The sequence below is a fragment of the Monopterus albus genome, unplaced genomic scaffold (genome assembly GCF_001952655.1).
Source record: "Monopterus albus unplaced genomic scaffold, M_albus_1.0 scaffold6.1, whole genome shotgun sequence".
Classification (NCBI taxonomy): domain Eukaryota; kingdom Metazoa; phylum Chordata; class Actinopteri; order Synbranchiformes; family Synbranchidae; genus Monopterus; species Monopterus albus.
Genome location: NW_018127886.1, coordinates 1,716,698 through 1,739,237, shown reverse-complemented (window position 1 = coordinate 1,739,237; position 22,540 = coordinate 1,716,698). Strand labels below are relative to the sequence as shown.

Genomic DNA, 22,540 nt, shown 5'->3' with positions numbered 1-22,540 from the left:
AATTGACCAGTGTCCTCTGCAAGTTTGCACATTGATTATTATATCTGGGTAGACAGACAAACAAAAATCTACAAGATAAAAAGTAAAAAAAAATAATAAAAGTGATTACACACAGGAAACAGCTGTGATGGTTATTTCCAGAACATCTATACTATGGTCTTATCTTGAGTGGGTTCTTGAAGAAGAGGTGCACTGCTTAGCAAGACTTTAAGATGGGGAACATCCACCCACCTCGGAGGCTCTTAACACAGCTTGTAACAACTCTATGTACCACTCACTGATGTAAAATACCTTACTGACATAACTGTATCCTGTAAGCACTAAAAACATGTTAAAAGGTATAAAAACGACAGTAAAGAACAAAGCCAGAACAGCAGAACCCTCCCCAGTAGCATAAAACCAATGTCTACTTCAGCTTCTCCTCCTCTGTGATGGATCCTTCTTAGCAGTCTGGGCCCTTGTGCTCCAATGGGGGCATGAATGGATATAACACGACTTGAGTCTGCTGCCTTTGTGTTGTTGGACATGGTAAAGAGGAACAATGGGAGGCTTGGGTGAGAAAAATGTCTGACTCAAGGTTGTCCCTGCAGTGGACGAGGTCCCATTTCCTCCTGAGGTGTTGCACTCACGCGCTGACGGCATCCTTCTCCTTCTTGTCACTGTCTTCATGCCAGGTGAGGCGTTCCTCATAGAAGGCTATGACAATCTGTGGGCACTTATGATTAGCCTCCTTGGCAAGCACAAGATCAGCCTCTTCAGAGTCTTTCCTGTAAGACATGAAGACAGGCATTTGTCTTTACAATTAGTCCAAAACCGTGTCACAGCTGCAGGCTAAAGTGGATTAAAAGGTGACAAGGTGCAAACATATACACAGCAACATTTCAAACAACTGCAACACATGGTAAGTGGTAAGGCAGGTTTCTGTATCAAGTGTATGTTACATCATCCAGCTCCTTTAAATTATCTTTTTAGACCCAAGTCAAGCAAGTAAATCATATTCAGATTGTTTTTGTTTTGGCATTTCAGTGTACATGTTAACCAACCATAGTGTAAAAAAAAGTCTGAGGTGAGTGGAATCCCCCCCCCCCAACAGGTTTATAAATGTTGTACTAGTTATTATTTGCATAGCTTGCATAAAACTTAAAGTAGGCACCTGGACCTTTCGAATCTGTCTAAGACCTGGCTATGTTCCCTTTAATACTCCTATAAAACCTCAAATTTACTGACAAATCACAGGTATGTGCAACAGTTTTGATTCAACCAAAACCCTAAAACGGAGTTTGACCAGGCATGAGTGACGAGGTACGACATGTATCCATTTAGCTAATATGTAGTGACATAAAACTTAATGGTGTGACTTACTGTTTGTATATGAATAGACAGCTAGGCTATTAATGCTGTTAATGGGTAATTTGCCAGTAGCAATTTGGCACCTTGAAAGCTGTGGTTTTAAATAATGGTGCAATTACAAGTTGCAAGCAGCCAATAGAGGCAGCACCCTCCATGCCAAAGGCTGACACCCATAAACAAGAAGAGCAGCATCACCATTTTTTTTTTCCTCCAGAAGAAACCCAAAGTGCCTGATTAAAGCAAATGACCAATGTGCTCAATTCCTAATAGCTAGGAAAATGAAGTTCAGGGGTAAAATAAAATGTGCACACACAACCATGAAGTTTTTCACCAATAACTAATTACACTCAAATAGTACACCATTCTAACCACATAGCTTAAAATACACAGTGCACTAAAGCCTAATGTTGATATGCCACATTATTCAAATACATAATCTTTGTTAAAACTGTTATTAAAGCCTGAGATCACATCATGTATCACTTGCATCCGGAACATTTATTTACACATTCACTATAATAGTCAGTGCACATCTACCAGCAAAGTTCTAACAATTCAGAAAGAAGACAGTGCACCTGCAGAGAGACACAAACACAGGCCAGTAAAAACATTAATAGAATAGATTTCTTAATCTTTGTGACATACAAGGTATGATTGAAATACTGGTTATACAAACGATATGGAAGACGAGTGTGCTGTCATCTAGATTACTTTTTTCTTTTTTAAACATAATGCATTGCCAGGACAACCACCCAGACTCTGGCGTGCTTTCACTAGAGGACTACTGATTAAGTTTCATCTTATCAGAAATGAAAAATGATGTCCCATAATAAAGGATTGCCACCAATACTGAACTCAGGCCTTGTACATTGATTTAGTATTAAAGTCAATAATCATCTTCCAGGGTTTATCAAATTAAATTTAAGACTAAGAGCTTTTAAGACTACTGTGAAATGTAAGAGCTATTTCACATCCATATTGCACAAAAAGTCTGTGTAGAGTGGGCAGTGCCTTCGTACTCTGTTTATGGCCCAAGACTCATTAAAGCTGCTCTTCCTCATGCTGGGTAGATTAAGATAATTAGAAACAATTCAATTAACCATTGTGATCATTTTTATGAGCTATCAAAATTAAATTTAAGCATAAATTTGAGATTATTGGATTTTAGGTTTAAGACTTTTTAAAAGGACCCACAGCAACCCTTTCTTAAAATCTGTACATAAAAGAAGACCATGTCCAATAATAATATTGCTTGCCTTTTAAAGTGACTGACTTTCATACAGTGGCCCAAAACCAAGATCCACAAGCAAAGTTTGAGATAAACTTAAAACCTACCACTTCATAAGGAACATCAAGTCCCCACATGAGTCAGTTGCTCCGATTATCTTCTCTGGCTCAAGTCCTCTCTCAAAGCCACGAGCAACTAGAATATCATCCTGAGAGACAAAGCACAGTAAATACAATGTAGTATACAAAAATGCTGTAGTATGTTAAGAAATCCACTGCAAAATTGTAGACATATTGGCCAATACACGGATGATTTGACAAAATTCGACCTGCATTAAAACACATCTTGCATGTAAACTATTTGTTCTTCGGATAATTCCAGACTTTCTTCAGGAGAATTAACTCTTAATTATTATTGTCCATATTTTTATATATAAATAAAAGCTACTTTTTTTAATTCCGCCATAAAATCTGCAGATATGCCTACTATATGTCAATAAAGTAGGGTATATTTGGAAATGTTTGAGAGCAACAGTTTTTCTCCTTGTTTTAAAGGATGATACACCCACAAAGCGTTAACATACAAATAATTACTTTTCTAAGTCGAGATAAGCAATTGTTTCTCTGCCTTTTGTTGACTCTCCACTGTGCAATTCTCAAGGGAAAAAAAGGGTGTTAACCTCACACATGCAAATTATTTACAAATCTGATTAGGTCCTATACACTGCAGACTTTCAAATCTATTTTTATTTTGCTTTGGATGAACCATATAGACTGTATGTCCAACATGTTAAGCTTAAACTTGACAGCACTCTGCAAATCAATTACTGATCTAAGCAATCTAAAAGTTGAAAAAAAAAAAAAACTACTGCATTAATACATCACATACCTCTTTTTTCTTTTTGGGCTTACTTCCACACTCCTCGTCATCATCTGAGGCTCTCTTTTTTGAGGTGCTGGACTCTTTGGCGCGTCCTGAGGAGCCTGTGCTTGATTTGCTGCCCCCACTGCTAGGTGTGGAGCTCCCACCACTACTTTTCTTGTAAGTCTTCATGAATTCTGCAATGAGCTCAGGGCAGTCTAGATTCTTCTCTGGCTCCCATGTGTTGTGCTTGCTGAGGAAGACAACAGGCAACAAGTCAGTGCCAGTAGAGCCACAATGGTTAATCAATGACACCGACCTATGGACCGAGACAGATTGTCAATATTATGAAAATAAACCTGATATCTGTGATGTTCTTAATATCGTATTTTACCGCAATTCTTTTCCTTGTCAAAGTTACAATATACCAAGACAATTTTCTGGTGTGACTGTTATGCAACTGCTGTATCTGACCCGAAAAGCCAGAGAACACTCCATCCCTGCCTAATGATATCAGGGCTGCAACAACAATCACTATCCTTATCAATGAACACAATGAGAATTTAACCATTCGTTTGGTGTATACAATGTCAAAACTATTAAAATACCCATTATGTACTACCAATCAAAAGCTTGGACACACTTTTCCACTGAAGTGAATGAAGAATTGTTTCTAAAACTTGCCCAAAGCAATTTATTCAACTGGATACCCAAACCTAAGGACATTCAGTCCACTATCACGCGATACGAAAAGAATCAAATTCTCACATTTGAGAACCTGGAGCAAGGAAAGGGTTTTGGCATTTCCTGCTTGAAAGTGACAAAATAAATTAATTACCAAAATAGTCTTCAATTAATTTACTGTTGATCATTTTTTCAGCCAATATCTGCATGCTGTAAAAGGATATCCACCTAAACAACCATTAATGGAAGCTTTTCTATTTATTCCGAGTGAAGACCAACAAAACAACTCAATATTTAACTTTATCCATAACAAAGCACAATGCTGATGTAGCTTTAAGGCTAGTTTACGCAATTATTCGGATTTTGTGATTCGTAATGAAGAAACATGTCTCCCAGTGCAAGGGGGTGTTTCACTGATGTCTAATGTTATGGCACAGATAAACAAACTAATCCAGGCTGGAGACTGGTAGACATTAACCAGTGAAAATGCAGCTGACATAGAAAATGACCGGCCTTACCCTTTAAAATGGCAGTGGTATTGGACCAAGTACTTGTTAGCACACTAGCAAGAATACAACTTACTCTGAATATCCTTTCCACTTCAGGAAGAACTCAACCCTGCCTTTCACCACCCTCCTGTCCAGCACTTTCTCCACAACATATTCTTCCTCATCAGAGGATGAGGATTCCTCTTCACGAGACTTTTTGCCCATAGCAAAGATTGTAGGTAAGCACTACGCTGTTGCAGGCCAACGACACTTCCCTGTACAAAAAGAAACAAACCAACGATTGAAAGGATTTAAATGCCCTTTTCTTAATTTTCAGAATATATGTTCAACGAAAAGTAACCAAATAACATTAAACACAAAGGGGATAGTGTTATTTTAACGTTAGGTCTGTTCTAGTTAGCCGAGCTAACGCTAGATGCTGTAGTAAGGACTCAAGGAGGCATTGTCGTGTATTCAATGTGCTACGCGCACGACAGACTGAAAAATGCTTAACTGGTTGCGTTTGGGCGCCGTCCACTCGATGAAATGCTTACAATTTAAACGGTTTTATCAGGCAAGGTGCACACAGCAAGTGAAATAAACGTTAATGTTATGCTACGCGACCAGCTATCCAATGGGCACAAACGGCAAACTTGCTAACGCAGGTAGCATGTAAGCTAACGCTTCAATGAGCTAACACTAGCTAACTTTCATAGCAGACTGCAAACAATATCTGCAGAGGCATGAAACGCTGTGATGTGTAGATCATTTCTTACCCTTTGGAGAAGCAAACCCTGATTCTTGACCAGTTAACCACAATGACAATACGTTTCTTCTGTGATGCCAACACCGGGATTACTTTAGCATTTAGCTTTACTCATAAAAAGGTACTGGATGCTTGTCCCTGCGTTAAAAGCGCGCGTTAAAAGCGCACAATGAATGTACCCGCCCCTTGGTCAGCTGACGACCTACGGCTACACAAGGAATGCGTGCACCATGATGATAACTTAATTCCTCAAGAATTAGGAGGATGTCTCTTGTAATATGTTTGCATGATGTGCCTCAACATAACGTACTAATTAGATATGAACGTATGTCATGTTTTAACTGCCAGTGAAAGGAATATTGGCGTTTCTGCTAACATAAAGGCAGCCCCACCTCCACCCGCAAGTTGAAAATCATGAGAATACAAGATCAGTGATCTGCCGTTTATGATAGTTTGTCTGTGCATTCCCTCAGTACACCCATATTTAAACTCATGTTCATTTTATGTTTACGTACGTGAGAGAATCGAGTTCAAATCACAGTATCTTAGACAAACCCCATGACATCATAGAAGTCGTGTAAAATACACCATGACATTACCGCCTACCATCAGGTAATTGGAGGATGGCTATGATTGATTGAATTTAGTCCAATAAAATTTCTACAATCGCTAACGACAGACTGCCGCGGGAATTACTGGCCAATCGCCGTGTGAAAGAGGCGTATCTATTGCTATTTATTCTAGTGTTGAAAAAAGGGGCTATGCTCGTCTGACGCACATCGTTGGTATCAGATCAGTAGTTCGGGAGGCGCATTGAAGGATTTATTTTTAAGATGTCGAAAGACGTGAGTATCACTTCAGCAAAGTAATTTATTTCGAGGGCTTGAATGCTGTGTGCATGAACACGTTAGCTAGTTGAAGATATTAAGAATATTCGATGCACAATACAGACTGCGCTTTCATTAGAGCCGCTTCAGCAGGCATTGTAAGCCGCCATTTTGTAGTAGCTGGGCCTCGTGGCCTTTTGTTCATATGGTCAACTGTGTCAAAATTAAGGAGTTTGATTACAGGCAATAAACATTTAGTCAAATATAAACAGCACAACCCTATAATAATGCGTTCCTTAGTTTTGAGGTGGCATGCAATTTTAAGTTGTCATCTGACTGGTCTCCCAACATTAATGGCGGCGATGTCTCTCTTCTCCACCCTGTCTCGATGTTGTAACATCTGAGCACGGAAGGCTTAATAGCTGTTTACCGCGTGTGCAAACTTTAGAGCGTTTATTATGAAAATTTATAACGGAAATGGCACAGTGTTAATTTGATACAGTTTGTTGAATGTGCTCTAATAGTGTTTTGCTTTGTCCATTGTTTAGGTCCCACGTGAGCCGGAGCAGCTTCGCAAGCTGTTCATTGGAGGTTTGAGCTTTGAGACCACAGATGAAAGTCTGCGTGCTCATTTTGAGCAATGGGGGAGCCTTACAGATTGTGTGGTAGGTGGGATTATTTTAAAACTGCAACAATTGTTCGATCAGCGTAAAACTAATCTACTTTGCTAATTGATGTGCTCTTTATGCCGCAAAATAGTAATGCTTTTCTGTTTAACTCATCAGATATGAGAGTTTGCTTTTTCCTCCTTATTACCTCAAAGTTAATGAATGGTGTGTTTAGTGGGGTGTAAGAATTGTGGAAAGCTGGGAATAATTAAAGTCTCTCTCTTAAGGTCATGAGGGACCCCAACAGTAAAAGGTCCAGGGGCTTTGGCTTTGTTACATACTCATCAGTACAGGAAGTTGATGCTGCTATGTCTGCCCGCCCCCATAAAGTTGATGGAAGAGTGGTGGAGCCTAAGCGTGCGGTTTCCAGGGAGGTATGTTAAAGAACTGGATGTGCTATACCTTCAGTAGATGGTATTTGCATATAAATGAAGGGCAGGTATAGTTAGAATTGTCTTTGTTCACAGGACTCAAACCGGCCAGGTGCCCACATAACAGTCAAAAAGATCTTTGTTGGAGGCATTAAGGAAGATACAGAGGAGTCACACTTGCGGGATTACTTCCAGAAGTTTGGCAAAATTGAAGTCATTGACATTATGACTGATCGTAATACTGGAAAGAAGAGGGGCTTTGCCTTTGTCACCTTTGATGACCACGATTCTGTTGACAGGATTGTCAGTGAGTACAAATCTTTGGTTAAGAGGAGGGTGTTGATTTAAAAAAAAAAAAAAAAATTATTTAATTATTTGTCTTGAATGGCTACCTGATACCTTTTCCACCCCATAGTCCAGAAATACCACACAATCAACTCTCACAACTGTGAAGTGAGGAAGGCCCTCACAAGGCAGGAAATGCAGAGTGCAGGAATGGGAATGAGAGGTATGTGCCTATTATGCGGTTAATGGTATACGACACAGTTCACATTCAGCACAATCAACATGTTCCTCCATTATTAACTGGGTGTTTTTTGTTTGCTTAGGTCGCAGCAGTGGTGGAAGGCCCTACGACTATGACAGAGGTTTCAGTCAGGGTATGTCTTTATGGGTTGTGGGGTTCACATAATATTTAAACTGGCAACTCTGAGTTTGTGTGTGTATAACTACTGAAGCTTGTTTGCTTCTTGTCAGGTGGCAGGGGAAGATATGGAGATGGACCCTATAATTGCAATGGAGGTGATAGTGGTAAGTGGCCAGTTTTGTCAGGTTGAAGTACTTTTGCTGTTGGAAGCTTGACAACATGCTCAGTGGTTCTTTATTATGATGTTATATTAGGCTATGGAGGTGGTCCAGGCGGTCCTGGTGGATATAATAATGGTGGCAACCGTGGTTACAACCAAGGTTACAGCCAGGGTGGAGGTGGAGGTGGAGGCGGAGGGTATGGGGGAAACGGCTATGACAGCAACGGATATGGCAAGTGTATTTGGCTTTCTTAAACTATAACAAGTCTGGTTAAGATTTGATTAACTAAGTTTTGCACACTATTCCAATTGTAGGCAACTGTGGCGGTGGTGGTGGTGGCGGCAGCGGAGGTGGTAATAACTACAACAACATGGGCCATTACGACCCCCAGGCTTCTAATTTTGGTCCAATGAAGAACAATTTTGGTGGTGGTGGTGGAGGCGGCGGCGGTGGTGGCAGGAACTTTGGTAAGAGTCTAGAATGGAGACATCAGGTGTGTGTGTGTGTGTGTGTGTGTGTGTTTACACCATTCTTGGCACTGTAAACTCAGTGTTTTCGTTTGTACTCCCAGGTGGCTATGGCGGTGGCTCAAATAACGGTGGATATGGCCGTCCAGGACGATTTTGAAATGTTAAGCGGTAAGGACTGGGAAACGTGCCTTTTATGATTGATTTTGTCATAAAACCAGAGTTTGTAGTTGCAGGGAATCGTTAAGTGCAGATGAATTTTAAAAATGACTCTGGATCTCAGGTGATACAAGGTCAGTGCACGGTTAACAATGTTGTTCCGTATTGTTCAACAGGACTGAGTACTTAGGAGAGGAGAGCAAGGAGAGGAGAGCAAGCGAAGTGACAGGGCAGCTGCAGGTTTACCTCCTAAATCTGCTCAGCCAAACAGTTGTGGCAGGTTACAGCTGCTGCAAGAAGAGATGTACAGTAGATAAATCATGGAGGGTCTTCATTTAAACGTTTTGTTTTTTCATGAAAATGTGTTAATGGAAAGCAAGCATTCCAGTAAGGTTTTATGTAGATTTTTCTTTAAGTTTGGTTTTTATTTGTAACTGCAACAAATCAAGCTGAAATAAACAATCTTTCAGTTTTTTAAGTCTTGTTAGCCTCTTTAGTGTGTTGGGAAAGGGAGGGCTCATTATTAGATGCTGCTCAAACTGGGGATGAGGGCCATGTTTTACATAGCATTTCACAAGCCCGCTCCCCGAGGTGGTGCGAGAAGCCCCGTGCGAGTCACCCCATATTCCATAAGTCAATGCATTTTGTTTTAAATGCCTATATGATATGGGCTGAGGAATGAGAGAAGTGGTGCACAAATGCAGTCTTCACAAAGAGCCCATCACACCTGAGTTCTGCAGAGATCAACTGGAAGATGCTAGCTTACATGCAGTCTTTGAGGCTAGCCATGGAAGCCAGCTGAGGGAGAGAAGTAGCAAACCCATCGCCAGGATCATTGAAGCAGGGGGAGAGTGAGAACAGAAGCCTGAGGCTAGCAGACAGCTACCAAAAGGCTTAAATGGTGTCTGTAGGTAAGACCAGACTTCTCAACTACTGATGGTATATCTTGGTTTTGTCATGTAGCTGGTAGTGAGTTGTGTAGCCCAATAATGACATAACATTTTTGTGCAAACAAGTTACGACTTAAACCATTGGTATAATTTGCCTCCTACAGCAATGCATGCAGTTATTAAAACAACAAAAATACACTTGATTGTTTAACTTACTTGGTGTTTCTGAATTTCAGGTCATGCTACATTTGATCTGCAAAACCTGACATCATTTCAATGACAATGGCTCAAACAGGTACAAATCATTGAGACGTTGCACATCACTTTTTAATTGTTTATTTTCTTTAACCTGATTTCTGTTTTTCCATAGGTTTGCTGAACAGTCACGTTGGTGCTGAGGAGTTGTTTTTTACCCAGACTGAGGGCTGCTGTGCAGTGTTCCTTTTTAAATGTTTTATAATAAAATATTTTTTTACAAAGCACCTTTGTCGGTTGATAACTTGGCAAGTTTTACATTTGAGTTGTCATAACCACAGAATTGAACTTAAATTCCAGCCAGTTAAAATTTTGTACGACTACATAAACCCAGTTCTTCAGCATTGTTCTCTCCTTTGCGTAGTTGTGCAAGGTACCAAGTAAATTTTACCATCAGGTGTCTGTCGCAGGGCGTATTCATCTATTGAGTATGGTCGTCCATCTTCATCTCGCAAGTGAGAAAAGACTTGTGCATAGAGGTCTGTAAGACTACACTTAATGAAAGACAAGCTGCGCTGGAACTCTAGCCTTTCCTGTGCCAGCTGCTCTCTCTGGGCATGAAGCTGGTTCAGTTCTCTTTCAAGGTGAATTATGCTCTCAAGCTTCCTTTTCCTGCAGTTCTGAGCTGCCACCTTGTTTTTCCCTCTCCGTCTAATGTCTCTGACCAGTGCTAGTTGAGTGTCTGTCAAAGTATACTGTGTCAGTAGCTCATTGAAGTCATCCACAGGCAGATTGATGATCTTCTCCATAGGAAAGGGGATCTTCAAGGCCATTGCTCGCCGCTCATCTCTGCTCAATGAAACAGGAGAGGAGATGCTTCCTTGTGGTTTTGTATAAATGTGCTGTGAGCTCCCTCTGCTGGACAGCCCAGTGTCATTGTATAGGCCATTCAGCGCTGCAGCCTGCCCTTGCTGTTTCACTGCTCTTGGAGCATTAAGTTGTGTTTGAGTTGCAGCAGGCTGGGGTGAAAAGTAAGGATGTGCACCTGAGTGTAAATATGAGTGAGACGGACCCTGGTAGTCCATTGAGTAATGTGCATGTGCTCTACTGGCATGCTCAGTCATGCTTTCTGGTTCACCATCACTATATGTCATTCCTGTGTCTACCCTCTGGAAACCTGGTGCACTACAGACAGGATTATCTGGGGAGGCCAAGGGTGGACTAGAACCCAGAGACAGACCAGAGTCTGATTCCAGATCATCAGCTGAGCGAACGCGTGTGCATTGTCCATGTGTTGTCCACAGCATGTGGCGACCTAGACCCTGCGAGAAACCAGCATTGGCCCTCCTGTACCCTTGACTGGTACCTGACATGCTCATCTGTTCCTTAAGAGCCATTAGTGAGGGCTGTGTGTGAGAAGAGGTGGTCAGCATTCTTTGATTGAACTGAGATCCAGAGTGTCCATACATCGTCTCTGAGTTGTTGCCTTGACGATGACAGGCAGGTGCCTCTTCAGAGTAACATCCATTGTAATTGTCAGCAGTGCTGAGCGCACAAGAAGTGGGAGGAGCTTCAGAATGGGAATGAGCCACCTCATACCCTCCCATAGGGACCACAGAGTCCATGGTTTGATACTGGATTGTTTCATAGGACCCTCCACTGGGGACTTCAAACTCCTGTAAAAGCAAACAAAAAGGGCTCACCTAGTTATGATTGACAGGCCCATACATGTCACATTAACAGAAATAAAATGCACTCTAATACTGGAAGTTGGGACTATTGTGTTTTTATTCTAAGTACCTTAGTATTTTTTTTAGCACCTTTTCTTAATGTGGGCCTACCTCTACTTTCATCATGCCTTTAGTCAATTTTTTCATTTAATTCTGTACTTTTATTTTATTTATCCAAAACATAATTATTCAAATGCACTGTATAAATAAATTAGTGGAACCTTCCCCCCACACACACACAATTTATGCCATATAGCACAGTTTGCCATCAATTTGGCATACCACCCATAGCCTATGAAGGACTCTCAGAGATGTGATCACATTTCACCTGGATACAGATGGCTATTGTGCAGTGCAGGGGGCTGCTAGCAACATACAGTACTTGTCTCTTCTCACTCCCGCCATCACTCAAATAGCTCATTGTTGCATGTCTCACTCGAGTATGTATTAGTTTTTCAAAACTAAGCGTGACAAATTGGCCTATTCTACTGGTATAAAGCAAAATATTCTGTCTAGTGAGTATAAATTAATTATGAATTATTTTTTAGCCTTGACTACTACAGTGTGTCTGTGCTAAAGAGTTACCTGCAGCTCTGTGATAGCCATCAGCTCCTGCCAAGCCATATCCATCTCTGTGTCCTGAGCAGTTCCATGAGACCTGGCTCCAGGGAAATGAGTTGGCATGGACACCTCCCCACACAGCCTGCCTGGAGTAGCCAATACCTAGTAATAGAAAAACAATTTGTTTCTGATTTAAGAAAAAAAAATCTTCTAGGCTTGATTATGTGTTGTGGTTTCTCAGTTCCTAGACTTACCTCACAGGTTCTCCTGGGAGGGAGAGCATAGTTGACTGTTGAACACATTCAGAACAGGCTCTTGCTAAAAAAAAAAATCAACCACATGGATTAGTGAGTGGCTGTCACCCACCTAGCCTCTAAACTTTGACATGCTAGAAAGAAGAAGTATAACTTAAAAAAAAAACACTCACATTCTCTGAACCGTTAGTTCACACCATGCCTTCATACATTACACTACATAGCTGCATAAATGGCTGTTTGGGTGTTGTGTATATTCTTTTTGAAATGAAGGCTTCAGTTTAGTTGAGTTGACTCCTCCCAGCGGTACCAGGGTGCAGCTATGCCAGCCCCTGATAAGACAATCTGTGGGAAAACAGTGTATTCTAGAAGACAAGCTGGGGTCTGATGGCTGCATTGGAAATTTTGGTGTGTAGCTAGCGTGTGCAGTAATCATTTGACTCTTTTTGCTTAGCTAGACAGTTTTAGTGGCTCCAATTTGTATTTCACAATCTTTCAGTAAAAGATTTGTGAGTAAGGAGTGTCTTGTACATGCACACAGTCTGTGTTTTGTATTCTGTAGTGTATTCACTATTCAGCCATAGCAATTTATTTGCTCAGTTATTTTAACCTGAATTTTAAAGCTTAACCAGGGATGAAGCCACAGATTAGCTTAAGCCATTAGACAGTACATCTGTTCTTTTGGCACTTTATGTAAAAAGCTATATTTATCTATGTTGCCCTTGTTAAATAAGTTAACAAAAAATAAATAGTAAGGGTCCTTATACACCTTGGTGTGGGTTAGAATAATAATTTTAATTTCACCTTGTATAATATATATATAATCATATATATTGCAGAAATAACTGTAATAATTTTCCCACTTTATTCTTAACACCATGTTGATTCTGCTAATATTTTTGAGCAAGCAGGGGTTATCAATAAGTGTAAAAAGTGATGTCATCAAGTGGTAAAGACAACTTTGTGAAATGAGTTAGTGTCTGGGAGTGGTTGAAAATACAACCTTAAATCAGAAAAAGTTGGGAAAGTATGCAGAATCAAAATTTAAACTGAAAATAGTGATTAGTAAATCACCTGTGCTTGATATTACATTGAAAACAATACAACAGAAAGTTATTTGATGTGATACCCCATCAATTTCGTTCTTTGTTTATAATAAACACTAACTTCAACTCTGATGCCTGCAACACATTACAAAAATCAGTTGGGATGATATAAAAAAATGAAATGATAATTTGATTTCAAACAAGTGATGTCACAAGGTGACTGCATCATGATTTGGTACAAAAGTGGCATCCAGGAAAGGCCGAGCCCTTTAGGAGCAAAGATGGGCCGAGGGCCGCCAGTTTGCCAACATATGTATGAGAAAATTATTGAAATGTTTAAAAACAATGTTCCTTGAAGAAAGATAGGAGGGGATTTGGATACATCACCTTCTAAGGCGCATAACATAATTAAAAGATTCAAGGAGTCTGGAGGGATTTTAGTGTGTAAAGGCGCACGAGTAAGCTGGATGACTGTGCTGTCTGATCCCTCAGATGGCACTTCATCATGAATTGTCACTCTTTATTTGATATAACCACATGTGCTCAGGATTTCTTTGGCACACCTGTGTCAAGCACTACAATACATAGTTACATCCATAGAAAGAAATGCTACTTAAAACTGTGCTGTGCCAAAGGAAGCCCTATGTCAACAGTGTCCAGAAGCACAGTCAACTGCTCTGGGTCAGAGGCATCTGGGATGGACCATCACACAGTGGAAACATGTATTGTGGTCAGACGAATCAGTATTTCAGGTCTTTTTGGAAGGAATAGACGGCGTGTGCTCCAGACCAAAGACGAAAAGGACTGTGCAGACTGTTACCAGCAGCAAGTCCGAAAGCCAGGGTCTGTTACGGTCTGGGGTTGTGTCAGTGCCCTCGGCAAAGGTAACTTACGTTTCTGTAAAAATAAAGAGCTTTTGGAGCAACATATGCTGCCTTCAAGATGACATCTTTTCCAGGGACGCCCATGCATATTTCAGCAAGACAATGCAGAACCTCATACTGCTCACATTACCAAGGCCTGGCTGGAGGAAAAAGGTGCGAGTGCTGGACTGGTCTGCCTGTAGTCCTGATCTGTCCCCAATAGAGAATGTGTGGTGCAATTTGAAACGCAAATTGCATCAACGAAGACCCAGGACTGTTGTGCATCTTAAGACTTGTTTGCAGGAGGAATGGAACAAAATTACACCTGACACACTTAATCACTTGTTGTCTCTAAATGTCTTTTAAGTGTTATGAAAAGGAACGGCAACATCACACCGTGGTACATGCTTTACTGTCCAAACATTTTTTGGAATGTGTTGCAGGCATCAGAATCACAATGTTCACAGTGAGTGTTTATTTTGAACAAAGAATAAAACTGATGAGGTGTCAAATATTGTGCTGCTGTATTGTTTTCAATATAATATAAGACACAGATGATTTACAAATCACTATTTCAGTTTTAATTTTGATTTTATATACCGTCCCAACTTTGGGGTTGAATCGTTGAAGGTAGAATTATTTGAAATTTTAAAAAAGTTGACAATAAAGTAATCAAAGTTATTGTAGTTGACTACCAACCTAATCATAAACAACCGGCTATGTCAAACCTACATGTCACAGATTACAGTAGAGCTCTCTGCATGCAGCCTTTGAAAAGATTTTAATGATCTGCAACACTGTCTCAAATTTGCAAAAAACAAACATATTTACAAAAATTTGGTAAATTCCAGTATAGCAAATTTCAACTGTTATCAGGGTGCTACTTTAAACTGATATATTTCTTCCACCTTTTTAAATTCTTTCATTGCACTTCTAAATTCCTGTTACTGTACTACATTTGTGCTGATTAGAATAGATTAGATTAGATTCAACTTTATTGTCATTACCCATGTACAAGTACAAGGCAATAAAATGCAGTTTACTGCACATTAGGCTTATAGAACACTAGTGCAATGGGATGAGATGGGATGAAACAGTGCAGAATAAGAAGATAATAAGTTACATGAGTGAACAGTTCAATGAATGTAAATAATGCAAAGATAAAGATAAATATGGAGTATCAACATATGAACAGTGTGACTGATTATCTGTAAAAGGCTATTTTCCATCATTTGCCATATGTGAATTATTTTCTAATGATTTAAGATCTTGAAACATGCGGTTATAACTATTATATCCTGCTATAACTGGTGCTGTATTTGTGGTGAGTTTCTTGAGGCTGTTTCCTTTACTAAAAAGAGTCATAATTCACTGTCAGCACCAGGATATTTTATTCACTGGTTTGTATACTAAAATAACAAAGATGAACAGACTGAGCTGAATTATGCTGATAAAATTACATTTCAAACAAAATCAAATAGGCAGACATTTATGTTGAAATATAAAGAAATTTGAAGTATATGATTTGTGACTTGAATGAACTGCAATGATATAATTATATTGCTCACATGTTTCATTTTGTTAAACAATGATGTTGTTGTTTATATAAATATAACAAAGTGGGAAAGTTGTAACCTCTGAGCATACTGTATTCCTGCAAAACACCCAGAAAAGATCCAACAAGTCAGACGAAAGATGTGAGTGAACATACCTGAGCAACATTTCCTTTGCCTTCAGCGGGTGATGAGTTCAATAAAAACTTGTGATGGACAGTCCTGGTGGTAAGAACAAGAAAAAGCTGAGTAAAAGCAGATTCTATTCTTTTTTACATACGTTATGCTGTTGCTCACTTTTAACAGATCACAAAAAGTAAAACACACAAGAACTCCTGCTCTAACTCTTATGCAACTGTCTGTCTCTCTCTCTGTTCAGCCACACATTCAGGCACCGGCATAAATGGGATGGCTCTGTGCATACAAACGCAATCTTCCTGTAAAGCACCCACACCACACTTTTTTGTGCTCATATATCCTTAATAGCACACTTGCACACCAACCTCCAAATTTCCCTTTTGCCCACATGACAAACCACAAACCAAGAGTCTGGCATACATCACAGCAATCATTCCATCAGTCTACAGTGAGGTAGGTAAATGTTTATAAATCTGCAAGCAATGTTGATTCTAAATATAAAATGACAACATACATAGGTTTAGCAACTAAAATGGAGTGAAAACTAGCAGGATGGTTGTTTATGTCCCGGTCAATCCGTACAAGAACAATGTCCTTTAAAATCCTCCCAAAACGAAAGGTATGAGGAGTGCGGTGTGAGGCACCTGGAGTCAGAGCCGGCGTCGCAGTGAGGGCCCTGTTCAAGCAGGGGTGGGTTAGAGGCTGGATTGAGACTTAGTTTAGAGGAGAAGGAATGTACACTCTCCAACAGGTAAGAAAGACTACATTGTTCCTCTACCTGGCAGTGCAACTGCCAAGCGAGAGAGAGGAGCGGGGGAGAATGGAGGGGAGCGTGTCTTACATAGCAAGTGACCATTAAAATCCTTCATAAAATCCCCCTCATTGCCCTGATGTGAAACACTATGAACAGTAAAGCCACAAAGGCCATGTGTTGTGTAGAAATGCCCCATTGTGCAACAGCTTTCACACACAATTACTGACAGTAGAGATCTTGTATTTTATTGTTTCACAGAGCTATTGTATGCATGTTTAGTTTTATGCATTGCAGCACATACAGGAGCAATCTATTTCACAATGTCAGTGATGATTTTGGAACTAATCTGCATAAAATAGCATTAATGCATGAAATATTCAAGACCACTCATGCTCTGGAACAGTGTACTCTGTGTACAGCAGAGCAAATAGATGTTCTTATGTTGATGACATAATGAAACATGTCTGTTAATTTAACATCTGTGGCTGCAACATATGTCACAGTATTTTAAATAATCCCTGAAAAGTTTGTAAACTAAGGTAAATGCATGTTTGTATAATTACCTGGCTAGAAATGATGAGACAAGTGCAGTCATTTGCACATAGAACACAGCTGCAGTGTGCATCATATGCATGTCATGTGTTCAAATAAACATGGGTTTTGTTTCTCAGAAATACAAAGCTGAAAACAGATGTCACAATGACTTTCTTTGAAATTATATAGAAACACATAATGAGAAAGTCCAAACAAATCTCCAGTAAATTGTTCACAAGTATACTCAAACCACCACAGATATTTTAAATACAGTACATATATATGCAAATACACACGGTAGGCTACATATACAACCACTGTCAATCAGTTATTTGCACAAAATAATTAACAGAGGTTTTCACCTTCTTTACTATTAATAACCTGAAAAAGTTCATCATATTTTGATTCATTCAATTTGTCATTTAGAAATATAATACCAGCCGGCTGGGATTGGCTCCAGCACCCCCGCGACCCCGTTTGGGACTAAGCAGTATAGAAAATGAGAGAGAGAGAAAATAATAACATTTTTAAAAATGCAACAGAGGTTTTTTTATAAAGGGTATATCAAAACACATATGATCCATGAAATTAACTGCAGCATAAATATTTACTTATCCAGTAATGTAAGGTGTATGCTGATAAATACAGTATATGTAAACCTACATCTATCTGTCTATTGTAAATGCTTGCTCTGAATTCTGACCAGACAGTTTTTTAGACTTTCTGCAAGGCACTACGTATTCAAAAGCCATGAGAACATGAAAGGTTTTGTCTGGCCTATTCCAATATCACATCCCACTGAGACATACATCACAATGTTTTCTCTGTCTTTGTTCTAAGATGGAAAATGTAGGTGGCTGACAGAGTCAAGAAAGGTGAATGTCTACCAGGAATCAAAGAAGGGACTTCCCAACTCAAGTTCCTAGCACCCAGCCCCTGACTCAACCACTGTCACAGCATGCCAGAGAGCAGCCTGTTATTACTGTGACCACAGTGGTTTTGAATCTGGACACAGTTCCCAGGTCAACGCCCACATTCCTTGTTTGTGTTTGTTTGCTTCAATTAGTCTTTGACATCTTTGCTTTCCAACTTGGCTGAACATCTCCGGGCTGTCAGTCTTTACTTGGTGTGCACCCCCAGCGCTATGAGCAACTCAAATTTAAAAATAGACTGGCCTTGTTGGCAGAATACCATGCCACAGCTGACTCACTTAGGCTTACATTATCTTAATAACAATTGAATTTTACACTAGGATGTGTTAAATTTAACCTGATCTTAATGGTGTTCGTGTTTTTTATTTGTTTCACACCTACTCCGCATCCTGCTATTTGCATGGACTTTCATTTGTTCATTAAAGAAGGAGAAATGTGGTATCTTTGGTTTTGTCTTAACATCCAGTAAGCTGTATCAGACTGGAGTGGAAAAACAACCTCACTACTAAACAAAATGAATGTGTGCCTTGGGTTGTGGTATCAAAAAGGGGGTATTTTTGGAGTCAGTTTCTGGGAAAGGAAAAAATGCAGATGGAGTATTATGAAGTATATTTTTACTTATATTAATTATTATCTTGTAAACTTGATTTGAAACATAAAATGTTTTATTTAACTTACCTACCCATTATTAATATTTAATAAAATTAGTCCTGCAATTAAAGGCAACATTAAAAGGTTATATACACATCAGGTTCTCAACTGGAATGGGTTTGTGAATTTGATCAGCTTAGAGCAGATGCGCTGTGTGGCTGATATTCAGTTTCACATGATGGCCTAATCTTGTTCTGGACAATATTAAAGATGCATATTCACCTTTGTACATCTTTTTCAAATGATTGTACTTTCTGTTCAAAAATCTTCACTGTGTACAGTCCTCCTCAGTTTCTTAATATGTTTCTCATGATAGTCACATATTCTAATTACCTGCAAAAGAGAAAATGAGGAACCTGAACATGCTGCATCATTCTTCTGAAAGTCTCAACAAGACCTACGGTTATCTCCAGATGTTAAGATAAAGATAAAGGTTTTGCAACCACAGTACATTATTTTGTAATTAATTTCTGATAGCCTTTATGTGCCCCTTGATTCTTGTATTTTTGTCATAGGACAAATTACAAATGAAGAAAATATAAATTATTTTAATGCTGGTAAGTATTTGTGTGCATATGTGCACAGGCATGCTATTAGACCCCTGTATTCATATCAATGAAAGTCAAGGCCGGTTAGTACTGTAATACAGATACAGAGAGAGAAGCTAGGGAAAGGAAGATGTTGGCTGGCGGAAGCTCTGCTTAATGCTGATAAAAGGACCACTTGGTTCTTAGGAAGGGAACTGCTAACTGCTGTGGTTGCTGGCAGTAACTGAGCACTGGGGAGCAGCCCATACTATCTTAATTCTCCCTGTTGCTATACTATTAATTTTTACTTTTTTTTTCTTTGCAAGAAATATAACAGAACTAATGGTAAATATTTTCTGAACTTGAACACGAGATTTGTAAAAAACATTATTAGTCTCTTGAAATGTTTCTTCACATCATGCTTCATTGGTAATTTATTCTTTAAGGCCCTTCAACTATGAAAAGTAGGTGCATACATAAAAAAAAACTTATTTAAAAGAAAGTGTATGTCAATTTTTAAGCCACTGCCATCAGTACCATGCATGCACCATCCTGCAAAATAGCAGTCACTGTGTCCTCTTTATGTTCATTCATCATATACACTGATTCATCATCCAGCTTCTATTCATCACCATCACTGGTTGTGCTAGTTATCATCATCAGTGCCATCCTTTTCAAAACCATAAAGGTATGAATATGTTTGACTGTTAAGCTGAGATGACATGATGACAGTGACACCTGAGAAGCTTTTAATCTAATGTTAAAGTATGAGAAAGTTCAAGGTAGCATACAGTTTCCTCTCCAGCCAGGGTCATTTTGAAATCATTGTGGCTAAACTGTGTAAACAGAACATTGTATTGCAACATTAGTTTCACACGGTCCTGTTACGGACTCATGTCAAATAGTTTTTTTTTTAAGTTTAATAATTTTTATTTTTACCATACATATTTTATAGCTGTAGACTATTTGCTTTCAAAACTACATATTCCTGTATTATTTGAAACGCAAGAACAATAACATCTTACAGCAAGGTCAAACTGTGATGTCATTTATGGAGGGAGGGAGAGGGAAATCCCCATCATCCTGGGTTTCCAAATGCTTCCCAGAAGTGGGAACTAACATAATTGGGGTTGGTTAAATGTAGGAGGATCCTGAAAAAGATGTTGATGAGTACAAGCAAAATGGCTTGTAAATGACGGATTCTTTGTTACCATGCAGCACAAAAAAACAACAACCTTAGAGACCAAATGTATGATTCATAATAATAATCCTATTTAATTAATGAGCGATTTAATCTCTTCAATGAACCTTCATCATAGCTGTATTGTGGTTCAAGTCAGTCTTATTTATTTAGCTCAGTATCACAAATCACAAATCTGTCTTAATCTGTAAACACTCCTGTATAAGTTAGACCCTTGATCTGAGTAATCACAAAGCAGCCCCAAGTTAAATATTGCTCCAAAAATCTGTGATCTTTTTACCACAAAGTTTGCTTGGAAACAACATTATAAAGCACTCTCTTCTGCATGGTTGTTTAGGTCTTTACAATGCCCTAAGCCTACGACAAATATAGGAAAAAGGCATCTTTCTGGTCTCTACACTGAGGAAGGACTACTGTATTCCACAATAAACAAAATGCTTGAATGGTTTATCTGTTATTCACCACATTGTGAGTGAAGATCCTTTGAAAATGTAGCTTTGCAAGGTACCAATTAATTTACTCTGTAAGATGTTGAACTACATCAAAGCTATGTTAGGGAGAAATCTAGTTTGGTTAAATAAAGCTACAAACTATTTAGTAAAAAGGAATGTACATGTGATATAAAATTATAACAAAATATAGTACAAATCAAAGAATCACATACGCTTTTCACAAGTACAACATTGCAAGGAATGTTCTATTTTTGTTGTAAACTGATGTAGATATTGTATCTGTTCTGTATGCTTTTGTATCTGACTACAACTAAAACAGTAAAGAAAAAATATTTAACTTGCAGCTTTTTAGACTGTTTGAGCACTGGTCTAAAAAATGGTCCTGTTGTCATCCTTGTCATTTTTGTAATGTCTGACTTGTACAGTCTTAACAACTAAAACAGTCTTCAATGTACACATTTTTAGACAGTGTGAAGAGCTTGAACACTGTCTAAATAATGGGCCTATCTTTTTACTTGTCAGGGCATAATCTCTTGTTTATACAACATATGAGTGGTCTTAAGTCTCCAGTTCTTATGCAGAAGGCGGTTCCATTTGGCACAAAAATGTCCTTGCCCACGCTGAAAAGCTGCTCACATGCAGGATGGTAAAATGAAAAAAAAAAAAAAAAAACACTAGAATTACCACTTTGTGGTTGTATGCCTCCACCAACCAGTCAAATTCATGGAAATGGGACAGACATGAGGTCACTGACAATGACCTTTGACCAACAAAATTTAATCAGTTCATCCTTGAGTCTAAGTGAACATCTGTGCCAAATGTGAAAAAAATAAAATAAAATAAAATAAAATTCCCTTAAGGTGTTCCTGACATACTGTGTTCTTAAGAATGGACTGGACAGACAACTTCTGACTGTGCGTATCACTGGCACAGAGGCATAAAAACCTTTTGTTCCCTTCTATTGCCCAAAATTATTTGTAGATTCAACAGTTAACTACGCAAAAATGGCAAAAAAAAAAGTAATTTAACTACTTGAGTCACAATGCAAATGTGGACGTAGCTGAACTACCAGCAAAGTAGCTAAATGTAGTTCACTACTAGGTTAACTACATGTTCAATACTCCCCAACACTGGTTACGAGTAGTCTATTTACCATTATTATAAACTAGATGAATCATCTGCCACATTAGCCAACAATAATAATTGAGCTACTTTCAGTTAATTTCAGACTTCCACATAAAAACTAATTTAATTATCTTGATGGCTATCTCCATGCTGGGTCCCTGGTAGTTAGCTGCACCCTTCCTCAGCAACAGAAACACAAAAATAAGGTTTGTGGAGAATTTACAAAGTTTTACTTTACTAGAGGGACATTATCAAGTTGCAATTTTCCCCAGTGAGGAGGCAAAACGTGATACGGGTGCAAGTGAGCCTGAACTCTATGGTTAGATACATTAATACACTTTCAACATAAATAAAATCAAGGTTAATTTCTGCCTAGCTCCACCACGGACTCTGTGTCCTGTACTGGTATTGAGATGCACTTTGCTCTGTGCGTACATACATACATACGTAATACGCAA

At 39.0% G+C, this 22,540-nt stretch overlaps 3 protein-coding genes across 5 annotated transcripts; 1 reads left to right on the top strand and 2 right to left on the bottom strand.

The window, feature by feature from the left end:
* Positions 1-6: 6 nt before the first annotated feature.
* On the bottom strand, positions 7-5,558 carry cbx5 (chromobox homolog 5 (HP1 alpha homolog, Drosophila)). Its single transcript, XM_020618564.1, has 5 exons — positions 5,388-5,558; positions 4,706-4,886; positions 3,467-3,692; positions 2,686-2,786; positions 7-767 (listed from the first exon to the last, which is right to left on the bottom strand). The coding sequence occupies exons 2-5, from the start codon at positions 4,834-4,836 to the stop codon at positions 626-628; spliced, it is 600 nt and encodes a 199-aa protein (XP_020474220.1). The 5' UTR covers positions 4,837-4,886; positions 5,388-5,558; the 3' UTR covers positions 7-625.
* A 557-nt stretch (positions 5,559-6,115) lies between these two features.
* Positions 6,116-10,016, top strand: LOC109970759 (heterogeneous nuclear ribonucleoprotein A1-like). Of its 2 annotated transcripts, XR_002276453.1 has the most exons (12): positions 6,116-6,222; positions 6,753-6,869; positions 7,100-7,246; positions 7,340-7,550; positions 7,659-7,751; positions 7,852-7,902; positions 8,000-8,053; positions 8,144-8,281; positions 8,365-8,517; positions 8,622-8,688; positions 9,803-9,861; positions 9,937-10,016. XR_002276453.1 is itself a non-coding variant. In XM_020618548.1 (11 exons), exons 1-10 carry the CDS (start codon positions 6,211-6,213, stop codon positions 8,675-8,677), a joined length of 1,032 nt encoding a protein of 343 aa, XP_020474204.1. In that variant the 5' UTR covers positions 6,116-6,210; the 3' UTR covers positions 8,678-8,688; positions 8,853-9,760. The 2 variants fall into 2 exon arrangements, 1 of the variants encoding a protein (XP_020474204.1); XM_020618548.1 differs by lacking the exons at positions 9,803-9,861; positions 9,937-10,016 and adding an exon at positions 8,853-9,760.
* A 128-nt stretch (positions 10,017-10,144) lies between these two features.
* On the bottom strand, positions 10,145-15,992 carry nfe2 (nuclear factor, erythroid 2). 2 transcript variants are annotated; one of them, XM_020618527.1, is made up of 5 exons: positions 15,927-15,992; positions 12,480-12,651; positions 12,307-12,370; positions 12,077-12,214; positions 10,145-11,437 (listed from the first exon to the last, which is right to left on the bottom strand). In XM_020618527.1, the coding sequence occupies exons 3-5, from the start codon at positions 12,352-12,354 to the stop codon at positions 10,160-10,162; spliced, it is 1,464 nt and encodes a 487-aa protein (XP_020474183.1). In that variant the 5' UTR covers positions 12,355-12,370; positions 12,480-12,651; positions 15,927-15,992; the 3' UTR covers positions 10,145-10,159. The 2 variants fall into 2 exon arrangements, with proteins under 2 accessions (XP_020474183.1, XP_020474191.1); XM_020618535.1 differs by lacking the exon at positions 12,480-12,651 and having other exon boundaries at positions 15,927-15,983.
* Between the last annotated feature and the right edge of the window lie 6,548 nt (positions 15,993-22,540).

Excerpts from the sequence above, each read along its gene's own strand:
- cbx5 (XM_020618564.1), bottom strand. The coding sequence starts at position 4,836 with ATGGGCAAAAAGTCTCGTGAAGAGGAATCCTCATCCTCTGATGAGGAA. Across the intron at positions 2,787-3,466 it reads AGCCCAAAAAGAAAAAAGAG|GATGATATTCTAGTTGCTCG; the intron begins GTATGTGATGTA and ends TTTGTCTCTCAG. Across the intron at positions 768-2,685 it reads TTGATGTTCCTTATGAAGTG|GAAAGACTCTGAAGAGGCTG; the intron begins GTAGGTTTTAAG and ends CATGTCTTACAG.
- LOC109970759 (XM_020618548.1), top strand. Across the intron at positions 8,282-8,364 it reads CTATGACAGCAACGGATATG|GCAACTGTGGCGGTGGTGGT; the intron begins GCAAGTGTATTT and ends TTCCAATTGTAG. Across the intron at positions 8,518-8,621 it reads CGGTGGTGGCAGGAACTTTG|GTGGCTATGGCGGTGGCTCA; the intron begins GTAAGAGTCTAG and ends TTGTACTCCCAG.
- nfe2 (XM_020618527.1), bottom strand. The coding sequence starts at position 12,354 with ATGTGTTCAACAGTCAACTATGCTCTCCCTCCCAGGAGAACCTGTGAG. Across the intron at positions 12,215-12,306 it reads CTCCCAGGAGAACCTGTGAG|GTATTGGCTACTCCAGGCAG; the intron begins GTAAGTCTAGGA and ends TTCTATTACTAG. Across the intron at positions 11,438-12,076 it reads TGGCTATCACAGAGCTGCAG|GAGTTTGAAGTCCCCAGTGG; the intron begins GTAACTCTTTAG and ends TTGCTTTTACAG.